The sequence below is a fragment of the Achroia grisella genome, unplaced genomic scaffold, assembly GCF_030625045.1.
Source record: "Achroia grisella isolate CSIRO2021 unplaced genomic scaffold, CSIRO_AGI_Agris_v1 utg558, whole genome shotgun sequence".
In the NCBI taxonomy this organism is placed as follows: Eukaryota; Metazoa; Arthropoda; class Insecta; order Lepidoptera; family Pyralidae; genus Achroia; species Achroia grisella.
Genome location: NW_026712938.1, coordinates 860,212 through 888,040, shown reverse-complemented (window position 1 = coordinate 888,040; position 27,829 = coordinate 860,212). Strand labels below are relative to the sequence as shown.

The 27,829-nt window shown below is 36.1% G+C and overlaps 1 protein-coding gene across 1 annotated transcript in view; it reads right to left on the bottom strand.

The window, feature by feature from the left end:
* Positions 1 to 27,829, bottom strand: part of LOC131848470 (uncharacterized) — a 95,139-nt gene that overhangs the window by 10,661 nt on the left and 56,649 nt on the right. Inside the window, exons 72-118 of the mRNA XM_059198347.1 lie at positions 27,359 to 27,688; positions 26,983 to 27,276; positions 26,590 to 26,895; positions 25,509 to 26,141; positions 25,114 to 25,431; positions 24,433 to 24,756; positions 24,044 to 24,346; positions 23,602 to 23,910; positions 22,742 to 23,368; positions 22,310 to 22,621; positions 21,893 to 22,222; positions 21,226 to 21,525; positions 20,833 to 21,138; positions 20,088 to 20,720; positions 19,336 to 19,965; positions 18,735 to 19,040; positions 17,365 to 18,294; positions 16,961 to 17,275; positions 16,431 to 16,763; positions 16,022 to 16,324; positions 15,147 to 15,452; positions 14,292 to 14,924; positions 13,896 to 14,207; positions 13,473 to 13,808; positions 13,100 to 13,399; positions 12,711 to 13,013; positions 12,314 to 12,631; positions 11,914 to 12,234; positions 11,195 to 11,497; positions 10,605 to 10,937; positions 10,136 to 10,432; positions 9,126 to 9,434; positions 8,388 to 9,029; positions 7,668 to 8,300; positions 7,282 to 7,584; positions 6,906 to 7,202; positions 6,181 to 6,834; positions 5,132 to 5,440; positions 4,670 to 4,993; positions 4,284 to 4,589; positions 3,727 to 4,041; positions 3,055 to 3,369; positions 2,635 to 2,955; positions 1,709 to 2,329; positions 1,313 to 1,612; positions 636 to 941; positions 248 to 553 (exon numbers count right to left, since the gene is read on the bottom strand). Coding sequence (XP_059054330.1) covers positions 248 to 553; positions 636 to 941; positions 1,313 to 1,612; positions 1,709 to 2,329; positions 2,635 to 2,955; positions 3,055 to 3,369; positions 3,727 to 4,041; positions 4,284 to 4,589; positions 4,670 to 4,993; positions 5,132 to 5,440; positions 6,181 to 6,834; positions 6,906 to 7,202; positions 7,282 to 7,584; positions 7,668 to 8,300; positions 8,388 to 9,029; positions 9,126 to 9,434; positions 10,136 to 10,432; positions 10,605 to 10,937; positions 11,195 to 11,497; positions 11,914 to 12,234; positions 12,314 to 12,631; positions 12,711 to 13,013; positions 13,100 to 13,399; positions 13,473 to 13,808; positions 13,896 to 14,207; positions 14,292 to 14,924; positions 15,147 to 15,452; positions 16,022 to 16,324; positions 16,431 to 16,763; positions 16,961 to 17,275; positions 17,365 to 18,294; positions 18,735 to 19,040; positions 19,336 to 19,965; positions 20,088 to 20,720; positions 20,833 to 21,138; positions 21,226 to 21,525; positions 21,893 to 22,222; positions 22,310 to 22,621; positions 22,742 to 23,368; positions 23,602 to 23,910; positions 24,044 to 24,346; positions 24,433 to 24,756; positions 25,114 to 25,431; positions 25,509 to 26,141; positions 26,590 to 26,895; positions 26,983 to 27,276; positions 27,359 to 27,688 — 18,165 coding nt within the window. The remainder of the gene's footprint in view (positions 1 to 247; positions 554 to 635; positions 942 to 1,312; positions 1,613 to 1,708; positions 2,330 to 2,634; positions 2,956 to 3,054; positions 3,370 to 3,726; positions 4,042 to 4,283; positions 4,590 to 4,669; positions 4,994 to 5,131; positions 5,441 to 6,180; positions 6,835 to 6,905; positions 7,203 to 7,281; positions 7,585 to 7,667; positions 8,301 to 8,387; positions 9,030 to 9,125; positions 9,435 to 10,135; positions 10,433 to 10,604; positions 10,938 to 11,194; positions 11,498 to 11,913; positions 12,235 to 12,313; positions 12,632 to 12,710; positions 13,014 to 13,099; positions 13,400 to 13,472; positions 13,809 to 13,895; positions 14,208 to 14,291; positions 14,925 to 15,146; positions 15,453 to 16,021; positions 16,325 to 16,430; positions 16,764 to 16,960; positions 17,276 to 17,364; positions 18,295 to 18,734; positions 19,041 to 19,335; positions 19,966 to 20,087; positions 20,721 to 20,832; positions 21,139 to 21,225; positions 21,526 to 21,892; positions 22,223 to 22,309; positions 22,622 to 22,741; positions 23,369 to 23,601; positions 23,911 to 24,043; positions 24,347 to 24,432; positions 24,757 to 25,113; positions 25,432 to 25,508; positions 26,142 to 26,589; positions 26,896 to 26,982; positions 27,277 to 27,358; positions 27,689 to 27,829) is intronic.

Below are 27,829 nucleotides of genomic sequence, written 5' to 3'. Positions count from 1 at the left end.
AACTATAATGCAGCAAATTGGGTAAGCGCTTTTCTTGAAGCGTTTGATAACGTTATATCTCCGCATAAACAATTAATCTAGTTTCGCAAGTAAAACCCATGCCTAAGTTTTAAAAGCGAAAACGTAGATAACGTTTATAGGATGATTTACGCAGTTTATACAATAATTCCTTTATACATATTTAGCAACTTTATTTCTTTATTTCTTTTCGATAATAAAAGCAATCTTCCATGTGAGCCTGTCTTACGGATATTCTCGAAGGGACGACATTGTACGAGAGGATTTCCGACAGTGCCTTGGGGGCAACTGCAACGCGGTTCATGTGCTATGGGCGAACACTGCGCCCCACTGCCGCAAGCACCGAGACACGGATCCACACAACGTTTATTAATACAAGTGAGATGCCAGTCGCAGTCGTTAGAACTGAGACACTCGTATTGACAAAAAGGTGGTTCTCCGAAGAAGGTAGCTCGACAGCGACACTGGTTATCGATACAATCAGCATTTGGTCCACAGTTCTGGCACGTTGGAATCTTCGGTTCAACTTCAACAGCTGTTGAGAATAATGAATAGTAAAATAGTACATATATTTCTGCTACTGTTACTTGGTTTATAAATTTTCGAATATTTTGTACCTTGTAAACAACGAATGAATGGATCACCAACAAAATTAGATGGGCAAGTGCAGATTGGAGCGTGCATTCGAACGTGGCATATAGCATGTGCTCCGCAGCTACCAGGACATGGATCTTGACATTTATTGTTGCGGCAGCTACGATTAGGAGGACACTCTGAGTTAGAATGGCACTCAGGTCGACATCCGGGTGGTCCTCGGTTAGCGGCAGGCTGACAGGAGCAGTGAGCGACGGTGCCTGCCGCACGGCATATGCTGCTCGGTCCACATGGGTTTGGCGTGCACGGATCCTCCGATATAACGGGCACTACAAATATTAATAATTTCATTACATATAGTTTACATTATTTCTAGTTGGGATTGTTATTAAAAAAATTCTTATACCATACGTTAATAATAGAAAAATAGAAAAGATTCTGTCATAATCGCTCAGTACGTAGTATATTTGAATTTTAATTTTGTTGTGTATTCAGTTAATTACAATGAAGTATCATTATAATTAACTGAATAATTGAGAAAATTGCTGTAAATTAAATCCTTATATATTTTGTTTACAATTAAATAATTCATGTTAAAACTTAATATATATATTAATAACCCTAAAATTGAAAGGTACTAATAACTATTTAGATATACGTTAGATTTAATTTTGATAACAGTGGCTGTGGTAAAACATACCTGCTACACGACAAGATAAGAAAGGATCTCCTTGTAAAGGCGCTGGACATTCACATATAGCTATGTGATTGTAAACGTTGCACACTGCCCCACTGCCACATGCGTTAGTGCAAGGGTTTGTACATTTATAATTAACACAAGCCATTTGTTTTGAACATTCATTGTCGCTTGTACATTCTGGTCGACACTCGATAAACGGATTACCATGGTATCCAGTAATGCATGAACAGGTTCCATTATCGCAAATTGCATTAATACCACATGGGTTACTTTCGCATGGCTCAACTGGCTTTTCTGGTTCTGCACACAAAATGTAAGATACAAGTGTATTATATTGTATTATATATTAGGTTAAGTGATTACAAAACGTAGAAATATATTTTTAATTATATTTACCATGGTCCATATAGCAGCCTTCAAATGAATTTCCACGGTAGCCCGATAAACATGTACATATAGCAAGGTGATTCATAGCTCGACATTCTGTATTGGCACCACACGATCCTATACAAGGGTCCACACATTTCTCTCTGACACACGCTTTATCATTAGCACAATCTTGGTTGATGGTGCATTCGGGAGCACAGCGTGGTGGTGCACCAACATAACCCGGGTTACAGGTGCAAAGGGCTGAACCACTTAAGTCTTTGCATGTCGAATATGGACCACATGGACTAGGTTCACATGGTGAAGGTACCGGTGGGGTCATTTGTATCTCTTTGGTGCATCTGACAAATGGATCCCCCTCAAATTTTGGTAGACAAGTACAGTAGGGACTATGATGATGGACGCGGCACTGTGCGTTGTCTCCGCACATTTCTAAACAGGGATCTGTACATTTTTGTTTAATACAAGCCCTGTTAAGCGGACACTCAGAACTTGTGAGACATTCTGGTCGACAGTTTGGTGGCGTACCGATGTATTCTTGTTCACATGTGCAAATAGCCTTGTCATTAACATTTTTGCAAATACTGTACGGTCCACATGGCGAGGGTGTGCATGGATCGGTCGGTTTTTCTGAAATAGATGTTATATTTTTAGGTAATTTTATTTAGGTATATATGATTCGTTAATTTATGCAAAATGTAACAAAATTTAAGCATCCCCTTAAAGTTATTGCATGATATGCTACGACATAAATATTAATTGTTTTTATTAAACTAAATATCATAACACTAGTTTTGTGAAAAAATGTCCAATTGTAACTAACAGTATTTTAATAAACCGAAAGTTGACAGACATGTCATATAGATTAAATTGGGTCTTTTATTAATTAACATTACACACTGCATTAATAATTATAAATAAAAATAATTTATTACCTTCTATGTAAGTACAGATACTATAAGGGTTACCCACGTATCCGAATTTGCAAATGCATTGTGCTACATGATTCACTATTTGACATTGGGCATTGGTACCACATAAGCCTGGACAGGGGTCTTTACATTTGTTATTGATGCAAACCAAATTTGCTGCACAGTCAGAATTAAGAAGACATTCTGGTCTGCAGCCCTCGTAAGGGTTACCAAAGTATCCATTTACACAAGTGCAGCTACCAACATTGATACGTTCTTGACAGATAGCGTTAGGTCCACAAGGGTTTGGTGAGCATGGTTTTTCTTGATCAACTGGTTTGGGAGCTGAAATAAAAACAAACGGCACATGCTAATATATTTTTGGAACTTATGAACATAAATATTAAGGTAATAATATAATACGAGAGTAAGAAATAATCTTACCAGTAATAGGTACGCATGAATCAAAAGAGTCTCCCTCATATCCTGGATTACATACACATTGTGGTGAGTGGCTAATGACTCTACATTCAGCATTACGAGCGCACGCTCCGAGACATGGATCAGTGCACTTCTTATTTATACAAGCTTTATCGAAACTACATTCGCTGTTCGTAACACATTCAGGGCGACAATATGGTGGATTTCCAATAAAGCCTGGTGAGCATGAACAGGATGCAGTTTCCTGGACTACTCGACATATAGAATTTGGTCCACAGGGCGATGGCTGGCATGGAGCAGGCTTAACCGGTGGTAGTTCTATATAACAAGAAATAAACAAGATTTGTGACTGAATAATAAATATAATAGTAAAAATTTACGAAACGACCGAGACTATAATTCGCATTCGAAGCATTTGACAAATTGGTTTGAAAATTCAGGAAGCGATTTCACATATATGTACTGGGTACTGTTCAAGCTATACTGGTTTCTTTAGGTTGAGACATAAATGCAAATTATGTTAACAAGTTGTTGAAAGTTTTTCAACTTAATAAATGAAATGAAAAAATTAGGTATGTATGTATATACAAGTTAAATAAAACCATTTAATTGAAATATAATATCTAAGCTTGCTTTAATTTATAATAAAGGCATAGACATAGAATAAGTACTTACCTTGTTTGAGGACTGTGCATTGGGTGAATGGATCACCAGTAAATCCATTACGACAATAACAAATTGGTCTGTGATTATGAACTTTACATTCAGCGTTGAACCCGCATGATCCACAACATGGGTCTATACATTTCTGGTTGGAACATGACATCATGCTTGTGCAATCGGAGTTAATTAGACACTCAGGTCTGCATGAAGGTGGTACGCCGATATAACCGATCAAACAGGAGCAGACGCCCTGATTATTAGAAGGACGACATAAACTGTACGGACCACATGGAGATGGCTCACATGGATTTTCATTCTCCGCCTTAACTGAAATAGACAATATATGTATATATATATTTAGTTTAATAATACAAACGATAATCATATGTAAAAATGTACACAACAGTAGTCACTTTAGTTTTTAAGATACAGGCCTGCGTGCTTAGTGTACTAGAATTAGAAGTACAGTGAAACTGAAAATGAAAATGTCTACTAAAAATAAAGTATAATAAGTAAATATTTGTTATAATGTGACATATTGATCATAATACTTGTATACAAAATCATACCAGGTGTCGGTGTACAGGCGAAAAAGGCGCTCCCTGTCGTATTTGGAGGACAACTACACACGGGAACATGATTGAAAACGTCGCATTGTGCGCCTTGACCACATAGGTTAATGCATGGATTGATGCACTTGTTATTTGAGCAAGCCAAATTTGGCGCACAATCAGTATTTTGTGTGCATTCAGGGCGACAGCTCAAGTAAGGGTTTCCGAAATAATTGGGTCTACATGTACATTGCCCGTTATTACAGTCGGCGTTTGAGCCACATGGACTTGGATTGCACTTATCATATACTGTTGGTACAGGTTCTGTAAGCATTAAAGAATTCATAAAAAATACTGACGATTTATCAATTTCAATTTTAAATCTTTAAAATTAATAAACCTACCTATATTCTCTGTGGGATGACAGCTTTCAAAGGGATTTCCGGTATACCCTTCTCTACAGCTGCAAATGGCAGCATGCTGATAAACTAGACATTCAGTTTGAAGACCACAAGAACCGGGACAAGGATCACGGCATTTTTGATTAATACAGGCCATGGTACTTGAACAGTCCGAATTAATAGTACATTCTGCTCTGCAGTTAGGTGGTGCTCCGATGTAGTTGTTTATACACGAACATACAGGAACGTTATTAGTGATTTGACAGAGAGCATTTGGACCACATGGTGAGGGTAGACATGGGTTTTGTTCTCGCGCAGGTGATGAGACTACAAATAAATAAAATTTGTTAAAAAGAGTTTAGGATTGTTCCTCTCAGTGTATTTATTTAAATGTTTTGAAGCTTAATCAGTTTTCAGTATATCCAATTTTAATAATTTAATAACTCGAATAATTAGTCTACTTACTGGTTATAATGGCACATCTTATAAAAGGATCTCCATCGAAGCCTTGTCGGCATGTACAAATAGGTGCGTGATTAACAACTCTACACTCAGCATCTTGTCCGCAAGCACCGATACATGGATCAACACATTTCTGTCTTACACAACTCATTGTTACCATGCATTCTGCACTAACAGTACATTCCGGACGACAGTTAGGAGGGGATCCGTAAAACTCGGGCATACATGAGCATGTTGCCAAGCCATTGTTATTCTTACAAACGGTGTTGATTCCGCACGGATTTGGTACACATGGATTTTCAAATGTAGGTTCTGTAATAAATAATACATAATTTAATCTAAAACTTGGACAACATTAACTATTACATAGTAGACATATAATATATATACATATATATATATATATATATATATATGTATATATATTATATGTCTAAGAATATTTATCAACGGTTCTTTGTATTCGTTGTATTTTATTCAGATGATATATGTAATGTAGTATGTATATGTAGATACATATTAAATATAATGCATATTGTGTTAGAGTTTTAAAAAATATTTGTCACACGAAGTGATTCAACTTATATTTCTTTCGATAACCTCGGTGATATACCTCTTTAGCACACCACCTTCCGATGGTTGCAAGATCGATTCTTGACACGTGGCAAACATTTATATTTCTAAATATGATTGTTTGTATGGGACTAGGCTTTTTCTGTATGTATATCTAACAGTCTAGCACCCATAACACAAGGTCTCTAATCTTGTAGACTGGCGCTGTGTGAATTGTCCCGGATTATTATTATGGTGCTAGGAAAATCAAAATGGGTAAGTTCGAAGAAAATTGCAGGTATACGACATAAACTGTAACGTCACCCAGCGTTATTCGTATTGCATTTTGATTATATAAACGCTCCCGCTCGGTATAATTGGTTATGTCCTGTATGTGTTGTGTTGTGAACACAAGAAGGAACGAATAAAGTAGTTTCATAAACTATCTACTACTTCAGTTAAAGAATAACAACTAATAATATTAAAATAAGAGGACTCACCATTATCCTTTATAAAAATGTGACAGTATTGGTATGGATTTCCGGTATAACCTGACGCACAGTTGCAAGTTGGTACATGATTAATAACTTGACAAATTGCCGTTGAACCGCATACTCCTGGGCAGGGATCTTCGCATCGATTCTTCCTACAAGCTTTATTAAATGGACACTCATTATCTACGACACATTCTGGTCTACAATTTTCATAAGGATTACCGAAGTAACCTGGTTCACAGATGCATGCAGCAGCTCCATTTGTTGATACTTTACAACGGGAGTTTGAGCCACACGGTGTTGGGTTGCATGGATCTATGGGCTCGTTAACAGTGGGTTTAAGATAACACGATGTAAATGGATCGCCTGTAAAACCATTTTGGCAAGAACACATAGGACTATGTAGATGAACTGCGCAATTAGTATTAACACCACAAGAGCCGGGGCAAGGATCTGAACATTTGAAATTGATACAGGCTTTGTTCGAAGGGCATTCATCATTCGAAGCACATTCTCGGCGACATTGTGGGGGAATACCCTCAAAAGTTGGTTGACAAGCACAATTATGTGATTTTCTATCCGAAGTTACTGTACATAGGCTGTTTGAACCACACGGCGACGGTATGCATGGATTGGCTGCTGGTTCCTCCAGAGGTAAAACTGTAAATAAAACTTTTTTGTTATACTAACTCTATCAAATCAAAACATAAAGATTACATAACGTTTATTACCGTAGCAAGAACTGAATGGTGATCCAGTATATCTGTCCGGACAAGTACATATTGGATTATGATTTTTAACGTCACATAAAGCATTATGTCCACAAGAACCAGGACATGGATCCTGACATTTGCGATTTATGCAAGCTAAATTTGAAGAGCAGTCTGTACTTTGAATACATTCTGGTCGGCAATTTGGTGGATTGCCTATAAAACCTTGAATGCAAGCACATACAGCTTGACCATTTGCTTCCCGGCATATACTACTTGGCCCACAAGGTGATGGTTCACAAGGCCTAGTAACAGGATCTGTAATAATATGAATATCTAAATATTATCTGATAACATAACAATAAATATATTATATAACATATTAAGAAATGCATACTTTCTATTTTGGTGCATTCTATGAAAGAACTTCCCGTTGTACCCCTTGGACAACTGCATATAGCAACGTGGTTGTAAACATTGCACTCTGCGTTAATTCCGCACATATTACGGCAGGGATCAATACATTTTAATTGTAAACAAGCTTTATTTGGAGGACAGTCAGAGTTTAATACACATTCAGGTCGACACTCAAAGTATGGATCTCCTTGATATTCAGGTAAGCATGTACATATGCCGTTGTTACATTGAGCGTTTGGACCACACGGTGATGGGTGACATGGGTCGACGTGATGTGGTTGTTCTATTGACAAAAAAAAAACAATATTATGCATTTTATAAATAGCGATAACAGCGATAATAAAAGATACATAGTGAATTTATTACCTGGTGGTTTAATACTACATGCTGAAAATGGATTGCCTTGATATCCTACGGGACATGAGCATACTGGTACGTGATTAATAACATTGCACATAGCGTTTAGTCCACAGGAGCCCAGACAAGGATCTTGACATTTCATATTTATACAGGCTTTATTGTTGCTGCAGTCTGTACTTATAACGCATTCTGGTTTGCAATTAGGTGGGCTACCAAAGAAACCTACCATACATGTGCATGAAGGAATTTTTCCTATATCTCGACATTCAGCATTTAGGCCACATGGGGAAGGAACACATGGATTAACGAATTCCTCAATTGAATATTGTGGTTTTTGCTGTTTAAGACAAATGGTGAAGGGATCTCCAGTATATCCTTCTTTACAGGTACAAATGGGATTATGATTGATCATCTTACAATCTGTGTTCTGGCCACAGGCTTTCGGACAAGGCGAAACACATTTCAAATTTTCGCAGACTTTATCCAATGAACATTCAGAACTAGTAATACATTCCGGGCGGCATACCGGTGGTGAACCTTGATATCCACTTAAACAAGTACATATAGATAAACCATTCTGAGATTTGCAATTACTGTAAGGTCCGCATGGTGAAGGATTACAAGGATCCAATGGTTCCACTGTAACAGAATAAAGTTTTGATGTGAATCATGTATGATGTAAATTGAAACCTATATAATAATTACTTTTAGTATAGACGAACTTACTTTGAACTTTTATTGTACATATCTTATATGGATCTCCATAATATTGTTCGAAACATGAACACGTTGGAATATGATTTATTACGTTGCACACAGCATTTATACCACAAGTTCCAGGACATGGATCCTTACATTTGTTTTGTATACATGCAAGATTTGAAGCACAATCTGAACTTAGAATACATTCTGGTTTACAAGCCTCATACGGATTTCCAAGATATCCTGGTAGGCATGTGCAAGATCCGGCATTATTTTGCTCTCTACATTCAGCATTGACTCCACATGGTGACGGTACACAAGGAGTTGGACGTTCTTCTACTGATGCAGCCACTTCAAGATTACAGGAATAGAAAGGATCACCTGTGAATCCATTTTGACACAGACATATAGGAGTATGACTTACAACCCTACATTCTGCATTCTGCCCACAAGAACCAGGGCATGGATCTTGACACTTTCTATTTAAACAAGCCGTATTTGATGAACAATCGGTATTGCTAGTGCATTCAGGTCGGCAGTTGGGTGGAGAGCCAATGAACTCTGATAAGCATCTACAATCAGCAAACTCGCCATTTTCAGTGCATTGTGAATTAGGTCCACATGGTGAAGGCAAGCAAGGATTTATTTTTACTGGTGGCGCAGCAGCTGCAATAAAATATTTAAAGTTTGTTTTAAAAATATAACCAAGTATTAATATAGAAAATCATAAAGTGTAGTATAGTAGTGTAATATAATACTTACGTATTAATTGGCAGACTGAAAATGGATCGCCAGAGTAGCCTGCCAAACAGGTACATACTGGATTATGATTTACTACTATACATTGCGTGTTACGTCCGCAAGCTCCTGGACACGGGTCTATACATTTCTGATTAGAACATGCTTGGTTAAGATTACAGTCGGAGCTTACAGCACATTCTGGTCGACAATTCGGAGGACTGCCAATATAGCCTTGGACACAAACGCACACAGCGTGTCCTGTTACGTCTCGGCACTGGCTGTAAGGCCCACAAGGAGAAGGTTCACACAAGTTAATTGGTAACGCTAAATCTGAAAATCCATGAAAAATATATACCATTAGTAAATTAATTCAAAATTGTATAGTTTCTTTATAGTAGTATCAAGAATTGAACCATTCTTTAACGATCTTATTATAAAATCCATTACGATATATATATCTACAGATAAATATGTTGTAAGATAACTTTATTGTTGTAATGATATCAAGTTTTCAATAATATTTCAGCAATAATAATATATGTATGCGACATAAGGCTTTCTGAAACTCTATATTGTAGAAGTAATCTGTGATTTTTAAATTAACAAATATTCGTTATACACTAAATATTCATATAGATAAAAATCTTTGAAGGTCATCTTTTAATCCTCATACATAGAAAAAGTATATAAGTTATTTCCTTTTTGTAATTTATTTTAATATCACCCACTGCACTTGGTAGGTTTTACAATTAACTACGGATCTAATAATTAAAAAGAATTCCATTCCACACTTTATATTTGCAGAAATAAATAAATAAATGATGCATTGTTTTGAAATTGTGAGTGAAATAAAATAAATACTATACCAAACAGTAAATAAAACTGTTGTTTCATATAGAAGACTTTATGGAAGTAAATAAAGATATGTAATAAAATAAGTAATGACAATAAGTATGGTATGATAATATATATATGATAAGATAATAAATTAGTAATATTTTTATTTCTTTGATTTAAAAAGTAATAATCACCTGAGTTAATTTTTGAGCAATAAGAAAATGGGGATCCAGTGGTTCCCGGTGGGCATGAACACATAGGAATATGGTTAATAGTTTCACATACTGCATCAGTACCACATGTTCCTTCACAGGGATTGGTGCATTTGTATTTTATGCAGGATTTATGTCTTGGACAATCGGAGTTCAAGACACATTCAGGTTTGCATCCAATATAGGGATCACCGTAGTACTCTTCTATACATAAACAAACACCATCTCGACAGACAGTATTAGGCCCACAAGGAGAAGAAGAACATGGATCGACTGGTTCTAGAAAGAAAAATTTGAGATTTTATGTTCTTTAGATATAAGGGTTGACGGTTGGTTGAGGTTCTCATTTCAAAGATATTTTTATGTGTACATATTCGAAAATACTTCTATTTTACTAGAAGTTATAGCTGTTATATTCTTTTCTTGTGACAGAAAATACTTAAGTACTTACCTTCATGCATGATATTACAATTGCTAAATGGATCCCCGGTAAATCCAGACAAACAGGAACAAATTGGTAGATGATTATTGACATTACATTGAGCGTTATTTCCACATGCTCCTGGGCAAGGATCTACACATCTATTGTTTATGCATGATTTAATTGCATTGCATTCAGAATTTATAGTACATTCTGGTCTGCAGTTTGGTGGCGAGCTAATGTAGTTCGGTAGGCAGGTACATCGAGCATTGCCGCCGTATTCTTGACACTGTGAATTTGGACCACATGGTGATGGGACACAAGGATTCGCCGGAGGTTGTGGTATAACATTCTGTATTGGCACTGAAACAATAAATCATACACATGTAATTACTTTACATATATTAAACAGTAATTACAAAGGGAATTAAAAAAAACAGTACAGTATACCATTCTAACATGCAATATAAGAATTTCAAGCAAGATTTTCCGATTTTGTGGCAGCTGTAGTCTTATTTAGCAGTGCTATGACAGCTTTAGAGTCAATTGTATATTATTATTAAATAAGGGAGTCTTAAAAAGACACCGGAGTATTAATATTTTATCTGGTAGGTACTCACTTGGTATACAGTTAGTGAAAGGATCGCCGGTGTAATGGTCTTGACATGAACATATTGGATTATGTGAGAATACTCTACAGATGGCATTCCGGGCACATTGTCCAACACAAGGATCTACACATTTCCTATTAATGCAGGCTTTGTCACTTGAGCATTCACTGTTGATTATACATTCTGGGCGACAGTTTGGTGGCGTACCCATAAAGTCAACTTGGCAACTACATATTGCTTGAGAATTTATTTCACGACACTGACTATTAGGACCACAAGGCGATGGAGTACATGGAGTAGGTTTTTGTATATCTGAAATATAATTTACAATTTATATAGTTTTATATGTATTTATGAAATTGATTGTCTTTTTTCTATCCAAATGCTAAGTATATTTCAAAACTATTAAAGTACCATACTTAACAAATTATTTTTTTAATAGCATGTTAAAATACACATTGTTGTACTGCATGAAAAGTATGTATTACAATCATACATTAACATACATACTTTTCATGCAGTACAACAATGTGTATTTTAAAATGCTATTAAAAAAATAATTTGTCTCCGTGTTATGTCCCCTTTATTACTAATTGAGATTTCGCTATCGTGCCCTTCTGAAACATCTCTTCTATTGCTTATTTACGGTAAAAAAACTTAACCGTTGTGCTTTTTTATACGTGAATAGCACCAAACTCGTTCATCAATTAGTATCGACTTAAACCTACCTTCAATTTTTTCAACGCAGTATGAGTAAGCGTTGCCTGTTAAACCAGGTGGACAATAACAGGACGGCAAATGATTTATAACTTGACACAATCCATTTGGTGCACATACTCCAGGACATGGGTTTTTACATTTGTTCTGAATACAAGCTAACATCGGAGGACAATCGCTGTTTATTACACATTCTGGTCTACATCCTTCATATGGATTACCCACATAAGACTCGACACATTTACATGATCCAGCGCCATTTCTCTCAGTACATACAGCATTAATTCCGCATGGCGAAGGATCGCAGGGCGAATCGTATTCTATTGGAGTATCTGTAAAATAGAAATAAAATGCGTTTAGAACTTAAAAATTACACAAACATCACACATTTTCTAGTATTGAAAATATTACCTTCAAATGAATTACAAGAAATTAAAGGATCCCCGGTTTTATCATACGGACAAGAACACACCAAAGCATGACTAATTATTTTGCAATCCGCATTATATCCACAGCTTCCTGGACAGGGATTTTTACACTTTTGGTTGACACAAGCTAGGTTGCTAGGGCATTCAGAATTACTAATGCATTCTGGCCGGCAATTAGGCGGTGAACCTATATACTCAGCTTGACAAACACATGATGGAGATTCTCCAATTACTTTGCAAGTAGAGTATGGACCACACGGTGACGGTGAGCATGGATCAACAGGTGGTAAAGGTGATGCAACTGAAATAATAATCATATATTTAATACCTGTTAGTTATAAATGTGAGGTATTGCATATTAATTACTGCAAATTTTGTACCTATAGGAGTACAATATGTAAACGGATCTCCGGTGTATTGCGGTGGACATGAACATATTGGATTATGATTGATTACTTCACATTTTGCTCCATAGCCACAAGAACCCACGCAAGGATTTATACATTTATGATTGTTACATGCTTCATTGGATGGACATTCAGCGCTAATTGAACACTCTGGTCGGCATGAAGGCGGACTACCAATAAATGTCGGTAAACATGAACATATCGCTTGATTATTTATTGGACGACATTGACTGTTAGGTCCGCATGGACTAGGTTTACACGCTTCTACTTTTGTTACTGAAAATAAATAAAAGTTGGATTAAATTCTATATAACTTTACCTAATATTCGTTTTACATTTCATTTATTATAATATATACTCACTTTCTACTATATTACATCCTATAAAAGCATTTCCTGATGTGCCTTCAGGACAAGAACAGATTGGTATGTGATTATAAACATTACAGTGTGCTGTTACGGCACATGGTCCTGGACATGGGTTGATACATTTGTTTCTAGAGCAAACCTTGTCTGCAGAGCAATCCATATTTATGACACACTCAGGTTTACATCCGACATATGGATCGCCATAATAGTCATTCAGACAAGTACATTGCCCATCCCTACAATTTGTATTAAATCCACATGGTGATGGGTTACATGGATCAGTCGCTATTACATCTGAAATACGGATTTATATGTTTTACTGATTCCTTATTATTTCATATATTTTATTTAATAGAAATAATCTCACCGTTTGTTGGTAATTGAAGAACACAGTGTGTGAATGGATCACCACTATAACCTTGTGGGCATGTACATGCGGGATAATGATTGAAAACTGTACAAATTGCCTGTTGGCCACAACTGCCGGGACATGGGTCGCGACATTTTAAGTTCATGCAAGCTTTGTTAAGTGGACAATCTTGATTAATAGCACATTCAGGTCGGCAATTTGGTGGCAGTCCTTGGTAGTTCGCCATACAAGTACAAGAAGGAGCGTTATTGATATCACGGCATATAGCGTTTTCACCACATGGATTTGGTACACAAGGATTACGATTTGGTTCTGGAGGATATTCAAGCGTTGCTGAAATAAAGGTAAGGATTATTATAAAAATAAGTGCTATATAATAGTTATAATATTCTTTGAATTTAAATAAACTTTTCCACTTACGCTTTGAATAGCATCGGGTGAAGGCATCTCCTATAAATCCCGAACGACAAGAACATATAGGACTATGATTAATTACTCGGCAATCGGTATTTGATCCACAATGTTTTGGACAAGGGTCAGTACATTTCTGGTTTATACAGGCTTTATCTGAAGCACATTCAGAACTAACAGTACATTCTGGTCTACACCCAGGTGGTGAACCGACATAGTTTGACATACATGAACATACACTCTGACCATTGACAGGACGACAGATACTATTAGGTCCACAAGGATTTGGCAGACATGCAGTTGGCGGTTCCGGGTTGGGTTCTGAAATAATTATAACATTATAAGCATTGAATAATAGGTTAATGTAAACTATACTTTAATATCTATTTAATACCGGAAACGTACCATTCATAATGTCACATCTACGATAGGGATCTCCAGTGTAGCCGGGAGAACAACTACAAGTGGGTAAGTGGTTAACAACAATACAAGTGGCCATAGATCCGCATGTTCCAGGACATGGATCCTGGCATTTATTACGGATACAAGCCTTATTTGGTGTGCAATCAGTGCTTACAGTGCACTCTGGACGGCAGCCTTCATAAGGATTTCCAATATATTCAGGAAGACAGATACAAGAACCAGCAGAATTGTTTTCTTTACATATAGCATTAGGCCCACATGGTGAAGGATCACAAGGGGTAGGCCTTTCTGGAGTAATGTCTTGTTGTACAGCACAATTTAAAAATGGGTCTCCAGAAAAGCCGTTTTCGCAGAAGCACATTGGAGAATGACTTATAGTTTTGCAAAGTGCATTAACACCACAAGCACCGATGCATGGATCTTTACATTTTTGATTAATACAGGCTTTGTCAGAAGTACATTCACTGTTACTCGAACATTCTGGTCTGCAGTATGGGGGAGTACCAAAGAAGTTTGACATACATGTGCAAGAGGGACTCTCTGAAATTTCTTTGCATATTGAGTTTGGTCCACATGGTGAAGGTGTACAAGGTGTAACATCGGTATATTGTGGTCCTAGAAATAAAAAAAAGTATTTAAAGTTTATCTGTATAGCATAGTTATAATTTTTTATATTTCTTTGTCGTAAAGTATATTTTATAATAACTATTTTATAACTTTATACTTTTTTATGACAAAATTATGTAAGTAATTGCAATTACAACTAAATTATATAAATAAAACAATATTATATAGTAAAAATACTAAATTGCTAAGAGTAGCTTATATATAACTTACTGTATTGTGAACATCTTTTGAACGGATCTCCAGTGTAGGAAGGTGGACAAGTACATATTGGATTATGTTTAACAATATTACAAACGGCATCAACACCACATGATCCTATGCAAGGATCAATACATTTCTGATTAGAACACGCTTTGTTAGGTGCACAATCTGAACTAACAATACACTCTGGTCTACATAATGGAGGACTGCCCATATACCCTTGTACACAAGTACATACGGCTTGGCCGTTTACTTCTCTACATTGGCTATTCGGTCCGCATGGCGACGGAAGGCATGGGTTGGTTTCAATTGGCACTGTAACAAAGAAATATATTCGTATTCATATTTTTTTCTTTAAGACATTATATTACGAGGACATGGTTGCGTCTGGATAATGGTACATCTATTTGTCCAGACGCAACCATCTCCTCGTCCAAAATATCGTCGACATAGTTATACAGAAATGTGATTACATGAAAACAAGCATAGTGATATCTTGTAAGGCCTTGAGTATTGTATCGATAATTAATACTTACGCATCAACTATTTATATAGAAGTCATTGGTACGAATATGAAACTTATTTTTATCAGACAATATAATTTAACCAATTATATATAGAATAGAAAATGGCAACTCTTTAAAAAGTACGGTACGATAGTTACTTAAAAGTGTCTATAACGCTATGGTTTTTTATTCTCACTCAATCTTTGACAAATGCTACTTTCAAAAGTACGAACACGTCATGTCTTTAAAAATATACGCGTGTGCAAATTTTTATTATTATGTGAATATGACATTATGAGATTGAATATATATGAATATATTGATGCATATACGAAGCAGGTACATGAATAACCAATATTCTTATACAGTTTTATATACCTTTTATCAATTCACATCCATAGAAGGCATTGCCAGTCATTCCTTGGGGACAACTACACATCGGTATATGATTTATTACATCACAAATTGCATTAGCAGCGCATGTTCCTTTGCAAGGATTCACACACTTGTTTTTCAAACAAGCTTTTTCTCGCGTACAGTCGGTACTTAGTACGCATTCTGGCCGACATCCAATATACGGATCACCATGATATTCGTCCATACAATAACATTGACCATTATTGCATAATGCGTTGGTACCACAAGGTGATGGATTACATTTGTCAATGGGGACATCGGCATCTGCAATAAAAGTTAATATATTATTAAAACTTAGTAATAATAAAATTAAATCAGTAAAGAACTTAAAAATAATAATGAATGAAAATAATTAAAAATAATAACGAACCAGGTAATTTTGGTGTACAAACTGCAAAGGCATCTCCCGTATAACCGTCAGGACATGTACAAATAGGATTATGACGCGATACAGAGCATATTGCATTTATACCACAAGAACCAGGGCATGGATCTCGACATCTTTGTTGAATACACGCCTGAGATGTTGGACATTCTGCATTTATAGTACATTCAGGTCTACAATTTGGTGGAGTACCAATGTAATTTACCATACAAGCACACGATGGAACACTTCCTGTTTCTTGGCAAATTGCATTTGGTCCACATGGAGATGGTAAACAAGGATTTTTGTATGGTTCCAAAACTGAATTAGAAACAGGCGCTAAAAATAAAAGCAAATAATGTGAGATAACGAATAATAATTGAAACAAAAAATTTTAGCATATCATGTAAGAAATGCAACAAAACAATAATGGTTGATATTATGTCTGACTCATCTGAAATGATATCTGTAAACAAATCTTAATTCAGATAAACGGATTTTTCATCTATGTAATATATTCGATTTATAAAACTTACGTGTTATCGGAATACATCTGGTGAATGGATCACCAGTATATTGTTGTTTGCATATACAAATTGGATTATGGTTTATAATTCTACATTCGGAGTTAATTCCACAAGCATCATTACAGGGATTTTCACACCTCTGATTTATACAGGCTTTATCTTTTGGGCATTCATTGCTTATGATGCATTCTGAACGACAACCGGGTGGAGATCCAATATAATTTGGAGCACAGGAACATACAGCTTGTTTATTTACTTCCTGGCATTTACTATTTGGTCCACATGGAGATGGTTGACAGACATTCAAGGGCGTGTTTTGGATCTCTGTAAATTATATTAAATTCAAAGTAAAAAATAGTTAAAAATTCAAACATTCATATATAATAATTATATTTAAGCATATCTTTACTTACGTTCAGGTGTACAATAACGGGTTGGATCTCCAGTGAAACCTCGACCGCAGGAACATGATGGAGCATGATTGATAACAATACAGAAAGCGTTCGGAGCACAAGCTCCTGGACAGGGATCTTGACATTTATTCTGAACACATGCTTTATTAGACGGACAATCTGTACTTATTAAACATTCTGGTCGACAGCCTTCATATGGATTACCTTGATAACCAGACAAACATGTACAAGATCCAGCACCGTTAAATTCTTTACAAATAGCATTCGCGCCACAAGGCGATGGTTGGCAAGGCGTCACCGTGTCATATTGTATGTCCTGTTTATGGCATTCTATAAATGGGTTTCCTGTGTAGTCTGCTTGACAAGAACATGACGGAGAATGGCTAATTACATGACATTCCGCATATGTACCGCATGATCCTATACAAGGATCGATACATTTAGTATTAATACATGCTTTGTTTAGAGGACATTCAGAATTACTTATGCATTCTGGTTTACAATACGGTGGTTTTCCTATGAAACCAGTCATGCAAGAACAAGAAGGAGATCCTAAAGTATCTTTGCATATAGAATTAGGTCCACAAGGTGATGGTGTGCAGGGATCGCTGGGTTCAGGTGTAAATTCTTGGAAGACGCATCTAACAAATGGATTGCCAGTATATGAAGATGGACAGGAACAAATAGGATTATGATTCATGACTTGACATTTAGCTTCTACACCACAGGCTCCTTGACATGGATTAACGCATTTTCTGTTGGTACAAGCTTCACTTGGTGGGCAATCAGTATTTACTATACACTCAGGTCTACAAGAAGGTGGTATTCCAATAAAACCAGTTAAACACGAGCATACTGCTTGCCCACTTACATCTCGACATTGACTATTAGGTCCACATGGACTTGGCTGGCATGGCTGAGGTTTTTCAACTGAAAATTAAATATGTATTTTTAATAAAAAATTACACAACCTAAAAAACATAAAAAACCAAAAATTCATCCGTGAGACAGCGAATTCTCGACCCCTGCCACGTTAGATTACAATATATTCAGTGAAACATGAGTATGTGTTGCGTCAATAGTTGACTTTGACTTCCCCAACTAGGACAACAGTTGTGACAGTGTACAGAAAATGAAGCAGTTTAGATTTTCTTACATGTTGCAGCTTCGAGCCTATGGCACTTCACACGCCGTATTCGTCACTGTATTACATCGACAGTGGCAGCTATGTGCGGGGAAAAAATATACTAGACAAAATGAAAATTACCCGTTATTATACACATCACCAATTGCAAAACCCCTACCATGATAAACTGTTTTACTTCATGTAAACAATTACTTAAAAATAAAAAGCATGAATTGTTATTTACCTTCAATAGGAACGCATTGCACAAAGGCATTTCCAGACATCCTTTCAGGACATCGGCACATAGGTATATGATTAATGACTTCACAAAATGCGTTAGAAGCACACACACCAACGTTGCAAGGATTCACACATTTGTTTCGTTGGCATGCTTTGTCTTGAGGGCAATCTGAACTAAGAACACATTCAGGACGACATTCTAAGTAAGGATTTCCTTGATACTCCGGTAGACATGAGCATTTCCCGTCACTACATAAAGCATTAGCACCACATGGCGTTGGATTGCAGGGATCTACTTCATCATGGATTACTGTAAATAAAATAATTAAATATATTTATAATAAATATATTAAAATTAAAAAAACGACGTTTGGCGTTTATAATGTTTTAATAAGCAAAACACATACGTATAAGGTTTATTTGTACTTATCTTATGGTTTTGCTTTCGCGAAATTAATCGAATAACAAAATCATATTATATATTATATATATATACATATATATGACACCCTTTGAAAATGTATACTTGTTCTTACTAATTACCATGGTTATATTTACATAACGGTATATATACAGATAAACAAATGTATGTAAAATATAATTACCTTGCAATTTACATTCAGTAAATGCGTCTCCAATGTAATTGTCCAAACATGAGCAGACCGGTACATTTTTGTTTACTACACACTGCGCATTTAATCCGCATGACCCTGGACACGGATCCTTACATTTTTTATTTATACAAGCTAAGTTACTTGAGCAGTCAGAATTTATAGTACATTCAGGACGACAACCAGGTGGAGCACCGATATAATTCTGTTGGCATGAACAAGAAGGAATGCCGCCGATATCTCTACATTCGCTAAAGGGACCACAAGGAGATGGAACGCATGGATCTGTGGGAGTTTGTGATGGGACTTCTAATATTAATGGATAGCATCTGCTAAATGGATCTCCAGTGAAGCGTTCTATACAAGTACAAATTGGGCTATGGTTGATAACTTGGCATTTAGCATTTTGCCCACATTGTTTTTCACAAGGATCGTTGCATTTCTGAGATATACATGCTTTGTTCATTGGGCACTCAGCACTGACGACGCACTCGGGTCTGCAGTTTGGCGGTGAACCACGAAACTCAGGCCTACAGCTACAAACCGCTTGTTCGTTTACAACTTTACAAGCACTATTTGGTCCACATGGCGATGGTGAACAAGGGTTTGATGGCGATTCATTTTCTGTAATAATAAAGTAGCAATACAATACCAATAGTGACATAAGTATCTACCAAACATTTTTATAACAATAAAAATCTAATACTGAACTTTATTTACATAGATAAATTAAAATTATAACTTACGTTGAATGAAACAGTTTTCGAAAGGATTTCCTGTATATCCAGGAATACATGAACAAATTGGTGCGTGATTTATAGATAGGCACTGAGCATTATTGCCGCAAGTGCCAGGACAAGGATCTTGACATTTATTTTGTTGACAAACCCTATCAGAGGGACAATCAGTATTAACACTGCATTCAGGTCGGCATCCTTCATATGGATTTCCAAAGTATCCAGGGAAGCATATACATGAACCGACATTATTTCTTTCTTTACATAACGCGTTGCTTCCACAAGGTGATGGTGTGCATGGAGTTGGTCGTTCCGATAGTATATTTATTTCTTGTGCACTGCATGCCACAAATGGATCTCCTACGTACCCCTGTAGGCACACACAATTAGGTGTATGACTGACTACGCGACACTGTGCCATTGAACCACAAGCGCCTATGCAAGGATCGCCACATTTATTATTTATGCAAGCCATATGGTTTGCACATTCACTATTACTTGTGCATTCAGGACGACAATTCGGAGGGACTCCTATGAATTCTGGCATACAGGTACATGATGGTGAATCGTTTAAAGTTTGGCACACAGAATTTGGACCACAAGGAGAGGGTAAACAAGGATTTACTTGCGGCAGCATTTGAGCTGAAATCAAATACATACACTTCGTTATTTTCTATTTACATGGCAACTTACAGTTATTGTTTTTACTATTAAATTTATTCTATAAATGTAGGTGTGTATTTCTTATACTTACGTCGTAAAATACATCTTCTAAACGGATCTCCTGTATATTCATTAGGACATGAACATATAGGATTATGATTCACCACTTCACAAAGCGCACCAATACCACAAGCACCATTACAAGGGTTTACGCATTTATAATTGTTACAGGCTTTATTTAAAGAACACTCTGCGCTGGTAGTGCATTCCAGTCGACAAGTTGGTGGATTTCCTAAATAGCCTGGAACGCATGAACACACAGCAACATTGTTCATCTCTCGACATTGGCTGTTTGGGCCACATGGGCTTGGATTACAAGGATTTGTTGGCTGAGGAACTAAAATGGAAATAATGAATATATTATTCGTTTTTCTGTCTATATGAAAAAAATAACTTGTTAAATATTAAACAATATTTTTCTTACCAAGCACAGCGTTGCAAGACACAAAAGAATTGCCAGTATATCCTGAAGGGCAACTACACATAGGAATATGATTTATAACTTCGCAAATTGCATTGGCACCACAGGTATCAGGACAGGGATTTGTACATTTTTTCTTCACACATATTTGGTTTTTCAAGCAGTCAGTACTAACTGTACATTCAGGTCGACAACCTATATATGGATCGCCTTGATATTCCGCTAAACATTTGCATACACCGTTGTTACAATCCGCATTAGGACCACAGGGTGATGGATTACATGCATCAATAAGAGTTGATTCTGAAAAGATATTTTCATTAAATGAAATTAGATACAAGATTTTCTTCATTTCTTTATTTACTTCAACACTACCTTTGTTATTTACTTTGTCAGTTAAAGAAGAAAATATCTTCACTGTACTACGAATATAATATATAATTGTAATACAAAGAGTACAATAGCCATAAACGTAGCGCTACTTCTACTACTACTACTACCGCGGGTTTGAGTCTGAGTGATTTGTATGTATTTTTTCTATATATCTAACTAAAATTTTTAAATATTTCTATCACTTATTTTTATACATAATAACCTTTGTTATTATTATTATTCAGTACTGAGTCTATCTTTAGTAAGTTTAGAATATACATATGTCATAGATAAATACCTTCCGCTGGCTTGAATGTACATGCATTGAATGGATCACCCTTAAAGCCCTCATTGCATGTACAAATGGAAACATGATTTATCACTTTACACTGAGCATTTAATCCACAAGAGCCGGGACATGGATCTGTGCATTTTTCTCTAATACAGGCGAGAGAACTGATACAATCTTGATTTGTTATACATTCCGGTCTACAATTAGGAGGACTTCCAAAATAACCAGGAGTACAAGAACAAGATGGTTGATCTCCAAAGTTACGACAAATAGCATTTGAGCCACACGGGGATGGAACGCATGGATCACTTTCTTCATTCATTATCGGTAGTGGTTCTAAAAAAGAAATATATTTATTGTTTAAAATACATTGAAATCAAAAAATATCAATAATAGCAATATATTAGGCGTCATTCACATTACCTGGTTTAGGATAGCATCTTGTAAATGGATCTCCTGTAAATCCTGATCTACAGCTGCATATGGGATTATGATTGAATACTCTGCATTCAGATTGCATACCACACGTTTTGATACATGGATTGATGCATTTTTGATTTACACAAGCCTTTTCCGAAGCACAGTCAGAATTTAACAAGCATTCCGATTTACATGAAGGTGGTTGACCAACGAAGTTGGTCAGACAGCTGCATACAGCTTGTTCATTTACTACTCTGCATTGGCTATTTGGACCACATGGACTTGGATTACAAACGTTTATTGGAGTATGTTGTGCTAAAAATAAATAATATACATACGTATAAATATATTTAAATTATTTATTAAAGTAAATATTAATATTATTATGTAATTATAATTACATAATAATATTAATATTTCCAAAAGTATACTTACGTGGTATTGGATTGCAGCGTCTAAATGCATCACCTGTATACCCAGTAAAACAAGTGCACGATGGTGAGTGATTTATGGTAGTACATTCAGCATTTATTCCACAGGTTCCTGGACATGGATCCTGACACTTATTTCGTATACAAGCTTGGTTTCCTGAGCAGTCAGAATCAGTTACACATTCTGGACGGCAACCTTCATATGGATTGCCAAAATATCCATCATTACAAATACATGATCCCACTCTATTCTGTTCTTTACAAATAGCATTAGGACCGCAAGGAGACGGTGAACATGGTGTTAAAATTTCTGTCGGTGTTTGCAAAAGACATTGCGTGAATGGGTCCCCAACATAGCCTTGTGGACATAGACACATGGCGGAATGACTAACTACACGACACTCGGCGTTAGTACCACATGCCCTGGTACACGGATCTTTACATTTTTGATTCGTACAGGCCAAATGAATTGGGCATTCACTATTACTTATGCATTCAGGTTTACAATATGGTGGTTGTCCTCTATATTCAGGCATGCAGGTGCACGATGGAGTGCCACCTACATCTTGACAAATGGAATTGGGACCACAAGGTGATGGTTGACATGGATTTGTTATTACAGGAGGGGCACCTGAAACAATTCGATAAGTGTGTCTCACTAATATTAACGTATTGGGTTATTTAGATTTTGTAGGATTATATTTGTAATTTTTTGAGAGTATTCAGATTTAGCAAAAATACAACAGTACCTAATTCCTAAATAAATGTAAAATAATTTTATTTTGTCGATTTATTTTAGAATTGATAAATTGTTATTTTATTTTAGAATTTGGTAAATTTTATGAAAATTGTATTATTTCTTACTTGTTATGAAGGTACATTCCACAAATGGGTCACCAGAGTGAGTCGGTGGGCAGGAACATATTGGATTATGATTAATTACTTCACACATAGCTTTCAGGCCGCATGCTCCAATACAAGGATTTACACATTTCTGATTTGTGCAGGCTTTGTTTTGTGGACATTCTGCACTACTGACACATTCTGGTCTGCAGGCCGGTGGTATACCCAAATACGTTGGCAAGCACGAACAAACAGCTTGATTATTAATCTCTCGGCATTGACTGTTTGGTCCACAGATTGCAGCACTACATGGATTTCCAGTAGGAGACGCTATTAGAACAATAAAAGCATTAATATATGATAGTTAATTAATCAAGTATATTGACATTTCAAGATCGACAAAAATAAATATAGACAAAATGATAAACGACGTCGAATATAGCAAAATAAAATAATATCCTACCTCTAATTGGGTTGCATATTACAAAAGCGTTTCCAGTAAATCCGTTTTGACAACTACACATTGGAATATGGTTCACTACTTGACAAACAGCATTCTGACCGCATGCGTTAATACACGGATCGACACATTTTCTTTGTACACAAGCTTTGGTTTCATCACATTCTGTACTGAATATGCATTCTGGACGACAATTGAAGTATGGATCACCTCGATATTCAGGTAAGCATTGACATTGGCCATTAAAACATTCTGCATTTGCACCACAGCGTATATTAGCACAAGCATCTACGACTGAGGGCTCAACTGAAACAAAAATTAAATACGATTAAAATTCTGCATTTAATTCTATGTAACACATTATTATTATTATACTGGTACCAACAACTTACCTTCTAAAGGTTTTAATATACAGCTGGTAAATGGATCACCTGTATATCCTTCTATACAGGTACAAATTGGTATATGATTAAGTACAGTGCATGTAGCTGATAACCCGCAGGCACCTGGGCAAGGATCTTGACATCTTGAATTTATACAAGCACGATCACTAGCACAATCAGAATGTATAGTACATTCCGGTCTACAGTTTGGTGGACTACCCATAAAAGTAGGTAAACAAGAACAAGATGGGTTATTTCCAATATTACGGCATTCCGCATTAGGGCCACACGGAGAAGGCAGACAGGGATTATTAACATCCGGAGGTGATTCCACTGAAAATATAGATAATGAAATATTATGGCTGAGAAATGTCTAAAGGTTTAAAAAAAATATTCACTTTCACTTTATCTCAACAAAACATGAATAGGACACCCAAAGATAAGATAAAGATAAAAGAAATGTATTACCAATGAGGTAGATGGATTACAAGGATTTAATAATTTTTTAAAAAATTAATATTATGATAAACTAAAAAAAATACTTCTATGGTGGCTGACCACCTCATTACCTCATTGGTAATACATTTCTTTTATCTTTCTTATGTGATTAATTAATTGCAATAAAAACGATAAGAGATTTTAAGAACTCCGTGTAGAAACTCTAGTTAGAAATGTATGACATGTACTTACTTCTGACTAGAGTGCAAATGGTGAAAGGATCGCCAGTGTATGATGGATTGCATGAACAGATTGGACTGTGATTGACGACTTTGCAATTAGTATTTTGACCACATGGTTTGGGACATGGATTAATACATTTGTTATCAACACAAGCTTTGTTTTGTGAACATTCAGAGCTCACAACACATTCTGGGCGACAGTTAGGCGGAGACCCTATGTACTCCGGAAGACAGGAACACACAGCTTGCTTATTAATTTCTTTACACTGACTATTAGGGCCACATGGTGATGGATAGCAAATATCAACTGCTTCTGGTGGTGATGATTCTGAAATCATAAAGTAAATATGGAATTGTCATTCTAATATAAATATTTTTTAAATATATAGTATTAACTGAATCTACCTTGATAGACGCAGTATCTAAATGGATCTCCTGTGTATCCAGTCTTACAAGTACATAAAGGTACATGATTCACTGCTTGGCAATCAGCATAGTTACCACAGCTTCCAGGACATGGATCTGCACACTTATTACTGATACACGCCATATTAGAGCGACAATCAGTATTTACTACACATTCTGGTCGACAGCCTTCATATGGATTTCCAATATAGTTCTCGATGCATATACATGATCCTGCATTATTTCTCTCTTTACATATTGCATTTACTCCACACGGAGAAGGTGAGCATGGTGTAGTAATGGACTCCGAATAAATCGGTACTTGAATACAATTGAATAACGGGTCTCCAGTAAATCCGACAGGACACAGGCAAATTGGTGAGTGACTAACGACTTTGCACTCTGCATTTGGAGCACAGGCACTTTCGCAAGGATTTTTACATTTCATATTTACACAAGACATATGTGTCGAACATTCTTCATTGCTTACGCATTCAGGTCTACAATTAGGAGACTGTCCAACATAGCCTTGTAAACATGTACAAGAGGGTACATTATTAATTTCTCTACAAAGCGAATTAGGGCCACATGGAGAAGGTGTGCATGGATTCACAGGTTCTGATAATATTTCCGCTGTAGTTAAAGAACAAACAAATAACACATTAGTTACATACGATATAATACATGTTATAGAAACAGTTATTTTTAAACTTTCGTGTTTAATACACATTATGTTACTGTCAACTGGGTCTTAACACGTATCATTTTACGGTAAATAAAGGTACCTCCCTCGACTATTAGAAGTAAGTGACAACCATGTTGGCCAAACAAAACATTCAATAGCTCAAAGAGCACGTTATCAATAAATAAGTTCAGACAAAGTTCGGTATCATCAATCAGTAAGTGTACGTATACCGTGAGTGCTTTCGTTAGATAATCTAGTGATGGTAGTAGAAAAAACTGCTGGCACCACGGCTAGTGCTACCTAGTCGAAACGTCGAGAGACCTTTATTTACCATAAAATTATCCATGTTAAGACTCGGTTAACAATATAAATTATGTTATAGAATATGGTACTTACGAAGTTTGAAGCATCTTGAAAATGGATCTCCTGTATATATTGTTGGACAAGTACATATGGGATTATGGTTTACTACTTTACACTCTGAATTTACGCCGCATGAACCGACACAAGGATCTACACAATGTTGATTACTGCATGCGTGGTTTAATGAGCATTCAGAGCTTATGGTACATTCAGGACGGCAAGTAGGGGGTGCCCCTATGTAATTTGGAGCACATGAACATGCAGCTTGACCGTTTACTTTTCGACACTGACTATTGGGACCACACGGTGAGGGTTGACAAGGATTTACCGAAATTGATTCTGAAATAGTTCATTTAATATTACTTATAAAAATTGTGGTAGTACCTAATAAATAATATTTATAATGTTGTATATTAAATGTTGTACCTATAATTGGTCTGCAGTCTATAAAAGCATTGCCAGTCATTCGCTCAGGACAACTACACATAGGTATGTGATTAATCACATTACAAACTGCACTAGATGCACATGTACCGGGACAAGGATCTCTGCATTTATTCTTTATACATGCTTTAGTGCGGTCGCATTCAGAACTCTGTACGCACTCTGGTCGACATCCAACATACGGGTCACCTTGGAATTCCGCAATACAGTTACATTTTCCATCAAAACATTCTGCGTTTGTACCACAAGGGGACGGATTACAGGGATCCTCATGTTCTGAAAATTAAAAATTATATCAATAACATTATTGAACATTCTAGAAAAGCATAAAAGGATTTTAAAAAAAATCACTACATACCTATTGGAGGAATAGGAGTACATTGTGTAAATGCATTGCCCGTGTAACTTTCTATGCATATACATACTGAAATATGGTTCAGGACTTGGCAGTTAGCGTTAACACCACATGAACCAGGGCAGGGATCTCTGCATTTTTGATTAATGCAGGCCAAATTACTAGCGCAATCTTCATTAATGGAGCATTCAGGCCTACAATTTGGAGGACTACCCTCAAAAGTTGGAAGACATGAGCATGATGGAATTCCCCGAAGATTTTGACATTGCGAATTTGGACCACAAGGCGATGGTATGCAGGGGTCAGTTTCAGGGGAGAAGTTAATTAATGGAGCTGCAAATAAAATATATTTGAATTAAATAACATTTTTTTTTCTGATCAATATAGTACTATATTATTAGTCTATAATGTGAAAGATAGTAATTATAAATTAAAAAAGAATAATAATAAGTGTTGCTGATAACTATGATGCTA